The sequence below is a fragment of the Alosa sapidissima genome, chromosome 6 (genome assembly GCF_018492685.1).
Source record: "Alosa sapidissima isolate fAloSap1 chromosome 6, fAloSap1.pri, whole genome shotgun sequence".
NCBI classification, from domain to species: domain Eukaryota; kingdom Metazoa; phylum Chordata; class Actinopteri; order Clupeiformes; family Clupeidae; genus Alosa; species Alosa sapidissima.
In genome coordinates this window covers 14748668-14761167 of record NC_055962.1, presented here as the reverse complement: position 1 = coordinate 14761167, position 12500 = coordinate 14748668, and the positions used below count along the sequence as shown (strand labels likewise).

The 12500-nt window shown below is 43.5% G+C and overlaps 1 protein-coding gene across 6 annotated transcripts in view; it reads right to left on the bottom strand.

Moving 5' to 3' along the window:
* map3k5 (mitogen-activated protein kinase kinase kinase 5) overlaps positions 1-12500 on the bottom strand; it is a 64672-nt gene that overhangs the window by 34713 nt on the left and 17459 nt on the right. For all 6 annotated transcript variants that reach the window (XM_042096240.1, XM_042096237.1, XM_042096238.1 and 3 more), the window contains 4 exons: positions 8798-8991; positions 5891-6059; positions 3632-3738; positions 381-551 (listed from right to left, as the gene is read on the bottom strand). In XM_042096240.1, the coding sequence (XP_041952174.1) occupies positions 381-551; positions 3632-3738; positions 5891-6059; positions 8798-8991 (641 nt within the window). The remainder of the gene's footprint in view (positions 1-380; positions 552-3631; positions 3739-5890; positions 6060-8797; positions 8992-12500) is intronic.

Here is a 12500-nt window from a genome sequence, read left to right as displayed (position 1 = left end):
AGGTCTGTATACATGACAAATGAAAGGTTAGTTAGGTGTAGAAAATAGAACATGGTGTTTACAGGTACTGTCCCTCTTCTCTATTATTGTGTTACATGTTCCAAGTGTAAAGCACTTTGAGCTGCATTCTGTGTATGAAAGGTGTGTAGTGAGAAATTCCAGAGTTCCGTTCTCTATCAACTCCTGGATTCGTTAATAAACCTCGAGTTTTTTGTCTTTGCCACTGCTCGGTTTGGATTGTCTCCACTTTGTTATGTAGTTGGTTATTTTTACACTACATGTGCTATACAAATAAAACGTATTATTATTATTATTATTATTATTATTATTATTATTATAATAATAAGTAGCCATAAGCGCAGCCGGGCTTCGTCCCTCACCATTGGGTTCCCTTGTCGCGGCTCTCGGAGTCGGTAAAGTGGGAGTCCAGGAACATGTCCTTATAGATGCGGCCCACCATGCAGTAGATGTCGGACGCCACCTGCTCCTCGGACTCCACCAGGGGAAGCATGATGTCCAGGGCCTTCTGTCGGTCCCCAGGCAGGTTCCTCCTACGGAGAGAGAGGAGGGGAGGAGAGAGAGGAGAAGAAAGATGAGGAGAAATTAGAAACGGCAATGGAAAGTTTTTCACAATTAACTGACAACAAATATGATTTACAGATTTTTGAGACTAATGCACGTGGAATTGAATAAGATAACAATAAGATGGGTGGTTGAGATGATAAACAATAAATAATAAAGCATAATACAAGCAATAAAAATGTAACATAGATAAACATTGATGGAAGAGGAGAGGAGAGGAAATGACACGAGAAAAAAAGAGAGGGGAATGGGAGGTGGGGAAAGAAGAGAAGAGAGGAGATGAGGAAGGAGGAGGAGGAGGAGGAGGAGGAGGAGGAGGAGGAGGAGGAGGAGGAGGAACAGAGGAAAGAATGATGGAGGCGAAGACAGCAAAATAAAACATAAAACAAAATGTAGCTGTAGAAAAAGACAGATGGTATGAGAGGAGAGGTACCAGGAAGAGGAAAAATGATGAAAACATGCACTTAAAACACACTAAAAACAACTAAAGCCTTAGATGGACACCATGGCTTTCGATTCACTCACAGAACCATAAACGTCAACATATCAACACAGGCGTCTGCAGACTGCAGTCTGCTTTATTAACACAGATGGCGACTTCAGGTTCGAGCCTGTGAGTGACTCACGCTCCAAAGCGTGTGAGGGAAACCAAACAGTGATGTCAGCGCTTGGGGAGGGGAGGAGCCTGTGTGTGTGTGTGTATGTGTCTCTGTGCGTGTCTGTGTGTGTGTGTGTGCGTGTCTGTGTGTGTCTGTGTGTGCTCCTGCATGCATGTGTGGGTGAGGAGAGAATGCATGGCTTACGTCTAGAGAGGCTCAAAACATAGGGGAGAAAGCCAAAAGCTGAAAGGTAAAATCCATGGCCCGAGACTTAGCCATGGCATTTAGTTCAGCCAAAAGTCATTACGGGGCCACAGATCAAGTTACTGGAGTTTACTGGTCCATTTGCTGCCAGTGCCAAGTGTGTTAAGAGACAGAGACGGGCCCGACAGGTGATACTATGGGTGTGGTGTTGGAAGGTTCCACTTGCCCAAGGGTTAAGAGGACAACGTGTAGCTTTAGATGTCAGAATCACAGGTTCATTTGGATTTAAAGCAATGATGGAATATGACAGCAAGATGATAAAAACACAATATTACACTGAAGTGTATGCACATTGTTTGTCAGGATTCGGGGCTTCCATTATGTTTGTTTACATATTGTCTGTGCTTGCACAATAATGTGATTAACACACAACAACTGAGATTACCTTAGTCGTAATTAGATATTTTTGTTTTTGATTGCACCTTTGAACAACTATGAATTTTTAAAGGGGAACTAGAAAGGGGACTAGAAAGGGGACTAGAATCAATTTTGTGTCTCACAAGCATTCTCTGATCTCCTCCGACACACACACACACACACACACACACACACACACACACACACACGCACAACTATAAGTATAAGTATAAGTATATACTCTTTTGATCCTGTGAGGTAAATTTGGTCTCTGCATTTATCCCAATCCGTGAATTAGTGAAACACACTCAGCACACAGTGAGCACACACTAATCCCGGCGCAGTGAGCTGCCTGCAACAACAGTGGCGCTCTGGGAGCAGTGAGGGGTTAGGTGCCTTGCTCAAGGGCACTTCAGCCGTGCCTACCGGTCGGGGAACCGCCAACCCTCCGGTTACAAGTCCGAAGCGCTAACCAGTAGGCCACGGCTGCCCAAATATAATATAATATATTTGGGCAGCCTACTGTATATAATCAACACCCAGCTGCATAATCAACAGCACAGCATGGAAACATATCCTAACTACAGAACTGCCATGCTTTGTTAGTTTGGAGATCAGCGGTAAAACCAACAATGCTGACTCCAGCAGACAAATTCCACACATGTTCAAAACAAATTTCTCTACCAAACAAAATTACGGCAAAGCAAATGCAATCATAACCCACTGAAGGCTAACACTTATCTAAGACACCATCTCATAAATCAGTGGTTATGTATAATGTCAGCCTACACCATCGCCTGTCACAACCCATGTGTACAAACACTATTTCATACAACTGTGAATTATTCTACTGCTACAAGCTGTGAAGGAGGAGGAAAGATTTTAACTTTTAAGATGTGTAATGTGTTGTGAAGGCACAAGAGATGTTTAAGAGATGTTGTGGTTATGAGTTTGCCTGCAGCTGTAAATACTCTGGCTCTGCAGCTCAACTGTGGCTTTAAATACTTTGGACAAGAACAGCAGTTCAACTGTCACTTTGAGAACCGCACTGCTACAATAAGAGATGGAGAGTTTCCGATTTCTCGTTCTCATGTGTGAAGCCAAAGTACTGCAGGGCTGGTGGGGATGCCCTGAGTTAAGTGCCCCAAGTGTCTGGTGGAGTTACGTGTCGGGAAATGTGCCTGCATAATACTACACAATCCCATTTGCCGTGACCTCGCAAAAAGACAGCGAGAGCGAGAGAAAGAAAGAGACAGAGGGGGGGGGGGGGGGCAGCAAGGCAACCGTACATGTGCTGTGTCACCGCCAACCAACCCACCCCACCCCCCCCCCCCCCCCACACACACACACTCACACACACACACAAACACAAACACACCCCCAATCTCCTCATCTTCTTCCCACAGCCCCTCTGTCTCTCTGTCTCTCTCTCATTAGATTAACCCAATTACAGGATAAACCTCTAGCATCGCCACACTCACAACCCAACGTTGGCAAGCGCCTGCTAATCCTGCCTAACTTCATGGGATTAGCACTGCATAACCATGTTTTTTGTTCTTGTTTATTTTAGTCATTTCAGGTTTGAAAGGGAAATTGAAAATGCAGGGGGGCCTGAAGGGACAACAAGGTCACCTTACTCGATCCCTTTTCTGCATTCTTAAAAAATGGCACCTCAAAACACACACACACACACACACACACACACACACACACACACACACACACACACACACACACAGACATGTAAGCAAACAGAGGTACACAACATGCTGCACAGCATACTGACTGCATACAGAGGGTGCAGGAAAATTGGTAAGCAACACCATTACCGATTCAAGGCGAAGGCATAATGGAACTTCACATGGGGATGCGCCACCGGGTCAAAGGTCGGTAGCTTCTCCAGAGTCTCCACCAGCTTCACAATGGACTCATAATCCCTGCAGGACAAACACACACACACACATTTTTATTTTCTTTGTCTATTAAACGCAACACAAGCATGCACACACACACACACAGACCAACAATAAACAGGAAATTTACTCATTGTACAGTATGCAACCCCTTCTTCAGTGCCCCCTCGATCCCCGGGATGTTACATCACAGCCCAAACCTCCAGGATAGGAACTACGTCCTCCATTTGTTTACATCAAACACATTCAATTATTTAGTGACACCTGCTACCAAGTTACAGGCTCAGTGTTTTGGTCACTGTGCGCCAGTTCACCCTCCCTGAACAGGCTAAATTATTCAGCCTCTTCACCTCTTATTCTCTGTTTTCTTACTTTCCTTCTCTCTCTGTCTCTTGACACCTATTGTTTCTACTACTGCATGCGTGACGGAAGGATGCCACTAAGCCTTCTGCTTGTTTTTCTGTCTGTTTGTCTGTAGGTGGGTCAGGAGCTGCACCTGTATGCAGTGAAAGTAGAAAGATCTGTTTCCTCAAGGATTTTCTTATAGGGAGAAATATCAATCTTAGTCTTCCCCATTTACAAAAATGTAACGGCTAACTAGCTTTAGCTTGCGTCACGGGAATCACTCTGAACCAATCAAATACATTTTACACCTAGCCCTTAGCCATGTCCTTCACTTACATGGAGAAGAACTGTCACTGTTTTTCATTTTAGACCTTAGTAGGTGATGTCATAAATTCAGAAAACTGTTAAAGATCATAACAACGATAATCTAACTGAAAGAAACATGAGTGTTTTCACATGAGTGTTTGTGTTAGTTTAACCACATCCCCCACAGAATTCTATAAACAAAAATTTTAAAAGATTGGAGATTGGAATCTCCTTTTTCAGATCATCTTTGGCTTCCTCTCCTATGTTGAGGCCATTCTCCCATTCTCACTAGATTTTGAATCTGCAACACAGCACTCACCATAATCCAACCCTAACATTTACCCATACCCATACCCATACCCATGAATGGCTTGAACCCATCTCACACTCTTTGTTTGTTTGTCTAAAAATTCAACCTCTCTCTTATTTGTTGTGGCCTTAACAAGGTCATGAGCTCATCATACAGTCTCTGGAAAGGATCAAATGAGGAAGATGAGGATGATGAGGATGAGACAAACAGTTAGAGTTAACATTGTAGACTTGACAGCTGGCTCAGGTTTTTTTCCTTAAGATTTCCAGTAGAATTTTTCCCACAATGTCTGGAATGTTCCCCTGGTGGGAAAAGTTATGTTCCAAATGGGGGTGTGCCAGTGGTGGAACCCCTCTATAAAAATCAATATGTGGAAAACAAAAAAAAACAAAAAAATAGCTGAGCATAACTGGTTGTTATGGATAATATGAGGAGTTCAGCGCATTAGGTCTAGTGCACCTCTTTAGAGCACTTGAACTAGAACCGTTATTTTAGCAGCGCATCTGGTGCAAAGTAAGCACTTGAGCCACACATGATCTCACTCCAGCGTCCCTCTAGCATTTGCCACTGTGCTGTCTGTCACACTTTGAAGAAGCTCAGCCAACAGCCGTGGTGGTTGATACAGCCATAAAGCGAGCACAGTAAATCATTTGACAGGAGCACCAGCTTAACCTGAGAAGACTGGATAGAGCGAGAGAAAGAGAGAGAAAGAGAGTGTGAGAGTGTGAGAGAGAGAGAGAGAGAGAAAGAGAGAGAGAGAGAGAGAGAGAGAGAGAGAGAGAGAGAGAGGAGAGAGAGAGAGAGAGAGAGAGAGAGAGACAGCCTTTCTGGAGCCTGTCATGTCAAGACCTGCGCAAAGAGCTGCACAGTAACACGGCAACAGGTCTCCAAGTCTGAGGCTGGAGATGATGATGTCATTGTCCCAACATTCTCAGTGAGTCAGAGAACAATTCAGACACATGCATGATGAGGTGCTGCCCTTCATCAAAAGGGCTCATTGGGGTGATGGCGTATTTTGTATGTGTTTAACATTTTGCAGATAATTACAAATGTGCTTAAAGTTAGCAATGTTGGCCATGTCTGCAATTCTGTTCAATTCTATTGAGCCCTCACTGTGCAGTGTGCATACAAATCCAATATAATGACACCATAAATGTGTTCGCACATTATCTGTATGCATTAAACAAACATTCGAGAAAGTCCATAAGACATACCTGAATGTCCCGATAGGACAGAAGCAAGTTGATGACGATGTCAGATGATAGGCACTCCATGTTGTCCAATCGCTGTTGAATCCTTCCCAGTTCTGCCGCCAGCTCCACCCCTGTGTAGAGCTCCCGCGCTTTGCGAATCTCATTGAGGATCATCTCGCGGAAGTACTGACTGGGGAATGGAAAGAGTGATATTATGGTAGTTACACAGTTTATACTGTGATACAATGAACCATGATTCACAGTAAACACTCAACTATCCAATCTAATACCACTCATGGCTATTCATTTGGAGTGTGATGTAGAATTCTATTTAACCATATTATTGATTTCAACTGGGGTTTGATAGCCATAATAACCCACAGCTCTAAGTTCTACTGTTAATAGATTAATTCCACCAGTTTAACCATTAAACTTTCATGTTAATGAGATTGATCTGATTCTCCATCTTTAAATAGATCCCATTCTGATGGCAGATGCTCTCTTGTTAGCCTCTGCCCTGCATTTATTTGTTCATCACCTTCCCCTTTCTTTCCCGCCAAACCTTTGATAACCAGTGTTATCCATCTCACCCAGCCTGACCTGCTTATATAAAGCACCATGCCGCCTGCTTGATAACACTCCTGGTGGTGTGTGTGTGTGTGTGTGTGTGTGTGTGTGTGTGTGCGTGTGTGTGCGTGTGTGCGTGTGTGCGTGTGTGCGTGTGTGTGCGTGTGCGTGTAGTCATGCCTTGCATCTCATTGATTTTGTTGAGAGGGCAAACACACTCAAGCTCTGCGTTCCAGCAGGAAAACAGCGACATCTGAAACCCTTTCAGATGTCCCGCACCTTATCTTGGAATATCCCGTAAGGGAACTAGAGCAATGTCTTCAGCCTTCAAAGTTTCACAGGGTTTGAGTGGAATCTTTCAAGCTTTCTCTGTAGAGCCTGGACGTGTATGTCTCTGAGGGCAAGCTGCAGAATCTTTTCTCTTCAGGTTTTTTACTTTTTATAAGTGTGTTGTGTTTTGCTTTTTTAGAAGAGTCTTTGCAAGAGTGTGTGGTCTCTGCCAGGTCTACTGAGTAGTCATCCAGAGTGCAAATTTCTCCGCCAGCAAACGGGAGAGCGATAGAGAGACAGAGAGATAGAAAAAGAGGGGGGGGGGTGAGAGATAGATAGAGAGAGAGAGAGAGAGAGAGAGAGAGAATGAGTCATCACTCAGACTAGTCATGCAAAGATGGAGAGAGCATCTGGCAGGAGATGAAGTGAATGGGGGGGGACTCTAAAGAGACAAATATATAAAGCTAAATAAATAAATAGGAGGAAAAAATAAGAAACAATATGTATTGAGTTTTCCCCTTTCCGGGGAGAGGCAGGAAACCTATCACAAAGAACTAGCTTCAGATCTTTATGGAAAGCCTCACAATGTAATGAGTTTGGCCTGGAGTGGAAACAAGCATGGAAAATTCTCTATGCGTTCCAGCCTATAAGTCCACAAACCAAGTACGTAGTGTACATAGCATGCCTGCTTTGTAAGTTCCAGTAATGTGCATGGTTTTCCGCTTGCTTCTTATGTTCTTGCTGTTTCTCTCACACTCTCTACGTCCTTGTCATCTTCCATAACTCTAACACTCTCACACTCTCCATTCAACACTCCCTCCCTCCCTCCCATCCTCCCTGTCTCTCTCACTTTCTCTGAAAAAGCATTTCAGAGAATGTGAGGATGAGAAAATGGAGAAATACAGTAATAATCTACAGGACTGGCTTGGAGAGGCGGTGAGCAGAAAGGTAGGGGGAGGAACAAAGTATAAGGGACATAAGGTTAGTGAGAAGAGACAGAGAAACCAAACAGGAAGAGAAAGAATGAGAATGAGAATGTGTGTGTGTGTGTGTGTGTGTGTGTGTGTGTGTGTGTGTGTGTGTGTGTGTGTATATTTTGCTGTCCTCAAATAGTATGAAAAGAAGTAGGACAGCAAGAGCCACTATTATATATGGTACACGAAGCGTGTGCATTTCTGGCTGGATAAGTGAGAAAATCAAAAGGCTTTTTAGCAGAGCACAAACCGCAGCAGCCCTCCTCCACTGAAGAGGTGTGGGATTATTTTTCTCTTTTGCTTTTCAAGAGTGCAACTAATTAACACAGCATGTCTGAAGCAGGCTGGGTCACACAGACACACACACACAGACAAACAGACACACACCAGCTGTGGGGACAGATGGTGGGATTCTGTCTTGGGGTGTGTTTGTGATGATCCCGCAGCAAAACATTTTTGCATCCCACAATAAAATTCAAACTATTTCCTGCAAGAAAAATGTCCACATGCGTCATAAGTGAATGCCATATAAAATATGCCTTGTTGTCATTGTCGGTGATGGTAGCACAGAGGCTAAGGCGCAGAAGCCAGATACACATGCAGTAGCCAGAAAAGTTGTGGTTCAATTCCCAGCCACCACTATTGTGCCCTTGAGATAGGCACTTAACCCCGTTGCTCTGAGGAGACTGGCCCTTGTAATGATTTATGTATGTAAGTCGCTTTGGATAAAATTAAGCATACAAGTCTTGGATGAGAATGCTTCTATCGTCAGTGAAAAATGTTTTCTATTTCTAAAACAAATTTCACAGATGTTATTTTCCATAAATAAATACATTCAGTTTCCTCTCAAGGGAACTAAGAACTTGTTTGTATTTTTGGTCAGACATCTCATGGGGCAGCTACTTGCTTACAAGGGCTCTGCTCAAAATATCCATATAATTTATTGTAATGTACTCCTGTATCGATATGTATTTACTATTAACACAGTATCAACATCAAATCAAATCAAATTAGCTTTATCATATCAGTATCATATCGTGAAGTTGCAGGCAACACCCTGCCCTACTGCTTTTTTGCAATTTTATTCAGGCATCTCGTGGGGCAGCCACCTGCTTACCAGGAGTTGGCCTGGGGGATCTTGAGCAGCTGGGTGAGGCGGTCCACCAGGGGCAAGCAGATGGGCCCCAGCAGCACCTCGAAGCTGGGTTGCATCAGCTCCGTCAGGCCCTTCATCAGGCCGCTCTCGCAGCAGTACACCTTGTTGTGCGGCGTCACCATGTACGGGATGAACGTGTAGTTGGCCGTGCATGTCTGAGGAAGGAGACCAAACGTGAGGAGAGAATGTGACACAGGGAGGAAGAAGATACATTTCATAAAAAAATCAGATGATTAGGTGTGTACTGAAGTACTGAAGTAGTAGCATGATGGGTATTTATTTGTATTTATTTACTTTATTGAGCAATTTGAAACATAAATATTGACATTTGATGCACTGGACCAGAGTAGGCTAATTTACATCTGCAGTCACAGATTAGAAACCAATAGACACCAGACATTCAAAAAATGAACAGACAGATGATACAAATCACATATAGTCTCTCTCTCTCTCACACACACACACACACACAAGAAAAGTATTTAGCCTTTGAAGTCAGTGATTGCAGTGTTGAGTAGCTTTAAACTATTTTTTTTTTTTTTAGTAGAACCAAATAGAACCATAGATCTTAATGTTATCTGGTATAGCATCTGGTGGTGGTGGCTTTCACGGAGAAAGCTAACTGTCCAAAAGTTACGTAGTGAAAGGGTGCAGCACAACTGTGTATAGAGGCTATTCTAGTGGATCTGACAGAGGAAACAGAGGGGTAGAGAGAACACATATACATCTGTATGTATACACTGCCTGGCCAAACAAAAGGTCACCACCTGGATTTAACTAAGCAAATAGGTAAGAGCCTCCCTGTGGGGGCAATGCTATGATCTAGGGTTTCTGCAGTTGGTCAGGTATAGGTTCAGCAACGTTATGTCCTAAAAGAATGAGGTCAGCTGACTACCTGAATATACTGAATGACTAGGTTATTCCATCAATGGATTTTTCTTCCGTGATTGCATGGGCATATTCCAAGATGACAATGCCAGGATTCATCGAGCTCAAATTGTGAAAGAGTGTTTCAGGGAGCATGAGATATCACCAGATAAAGAGTCCAGACCTTAACCCCATTGAGGATCTTTGGGATGTGCTGAAGAAGACTTCAATACAAGATCTTGGCGAAAAATTAATGCAACGCTGGACGGAAATAAATGTTGTGACATTGCAGAAGCTTGTGGAAACCCAATTAAATATTAGAGTGTGTGACCTTTTTTTTGGCCAGACCAATGTGTGTGTGTGTGTGTGTGTGTGTGTGTGTGTGTGTGTGTGTGTGTGTGTGTGTGTGTTTAAGTGTCAAATGACTAAAAATAAATATGACGTAATATAAAACAACAACTGACTGGAATTTCCCTATGACATGACTACATTCTCCATTGCTACAGACTGTAGTGACAGTGGTGCCATCCCCTATTGACCTCATTCACCATTGAAATGGAATGACATATCTTGGTAGTACACATGTGAACTTCCACACAGCTGGTCACAAAATACTAGGAAAGGGAACAACCCTTAGGCAGAGGTAAAAGGACTTCTCAACCAATCCCCAAATTAATTTCCTTTAAACTTTAATTAAACTTTAATTAACTTTAAACATTTAAAGTCGCCTATGACCCCTCTTTCTCTAGGTATGTTCACTGTAATCTGTCAGCTACACAAAGCAAATGCATTTATCCTCGAAGTAATGGCAGGCGCCAAGAACTAGTATTTATAGTAGGCGTTGGGCATGACATTTGAAAAGGTGAGTTTTCTGCTCGTGACACAACCCAGCAGCAGCAGCAGCATGTGACGCGGCTCTCTGCTGGAACTCGTTTGCACCAGACGGGGAGAACAGGTTCCGCTTCCGCTGTGCACCAACAACAGGTGTGTTTGTGTATGTGTGTGTGTGTGTGTGTGTGTGTGTGTATGTGTGTATGTGTGTGTGTGTGTGTGTGTGTGTGTGAAGGGAGGAGGGTGCTACCTCTTGGATGAGATGTCTGAGCCTGCAATGGCTGAGTGGATAGGCTTGAGAGGAACATGCAAACTCATCTTTCTCTCTTTCTCTCTCTCACTCATTTTCATTGTTTCTTCTTCACTCATATTCATTCCATTCTGCCAGTTTCTTACCACCCCTCTTTTGCACCTTCTCTGTTTTTTCTCATACTGTATCTGTCATTGATTCTAATAGTGCATGAGAAGAATTTTCAACAGCGCAAGAGGTTACGGAGGGTTCAGAACAAAAACACTCTTTTTCTCTCTCCATCTCCGCTCCCTTCTCTCCCTTCCATCAATTCAACCGTGCATGGAGCGGGTCTGTGGTACACCAAATGAAACACTTGGCAGCCTGAAGGTAGGCAGCTAGCATACAGCCGCAGATGAGCATCTGCACCGACAGGGATGGAGATTCATTCAGCCTGCGTGCAGGGCTCCACGGCTCAGGACATTAATGTCTTTACACAATCACCAGTCTTACCACAACATGCAAACATGCAAACATGCTAACAATGGTGCTAACATGCTAACAATGGTGCTAACATCTCAGCGTGAGGACTGTTTTGGGTTTTATGAATGACGTGAATGTAGTTTTTTTTTTGCTACTGTTTGCAAAAAAATAATAAAAGAGCAAAAACATGATTCTGAATACACAAGGGTGACTCTCTCCCTCTCTCTCTCTTTCACACTCTATCTCTCTCTCTCTCTGTGTGTATGTGTGTGTGAGCAAGACATACTGTAAGTCAAGTCACATCTTTCCACTACAGCAAAGGAAGTGACATTTGACACTCTGGCTTCTCTTGAGAGACTGAGACAGCGTTTCATACAGTAGGCCTACTACTTCCTCCGGCAGAGCACACACATAGACACACACAGCCAGCCATCACTGGTCACAGAATAGTTACCAACACCTCATTTCTCACAAAGATGACAGCAGACAACAATGAATGGCTGGCCCTGAATGGCAGAATCCCAGACAAAGTACGTCAACCCCCAACAATGGACCCCTCTCTCAACACCCACATCGCTGTCATCTGTGCTTATGCTGCATTCCATTTGTCCACCCGAGTCATTCGCCGGAAGTTGCAAAAGGAACACCCCCTGAAGTTGTATCCTGACTCATTCAGCTCATTTGAACCCAGAGTACCCCAAGTTCGAAATTCCTACAGTAAAAGAGAGTTGTGGATATTGTCTGTTTATTAGCAGTTCTGTCTGATTTGTGATTCATTAAATCAGTCGTAGAAACAATAGGGTCCAACCTCTATATGTCGTTATATAGCTATGACCGTGTAAAATATTGTGTAATGCTTTGTTCCCAACTGGTATTGCTATATCTGGTAACAATTGCTAACAACAGACAATTGCTAACAAACATTAGCATTGTTCTCATGACTTGTTGACTAACTGGAACACAACCAGCTCTGGTTTTTACACGGAAGTGACATCATTCCCAAGCATGAGTCGTTTTACGACACAACTGGAATGCGGCATTACAGCAGACAGCACTGAATGACTGACCCTAAATGGCAAAATCCGACACTCCCCGCCTCCCCCAACACCCCCACCCCTCACCCACCCACTGTGATTCATGCCTGGGATGATCTCACAATGTCCACAGTCCACTGTCCGTTAGGATCGAATTCATTTTTTAAGGTGGAGGCCTCTGACCACTGAGAGGGCATTTAGAGCAGACTCATTAGTTAAA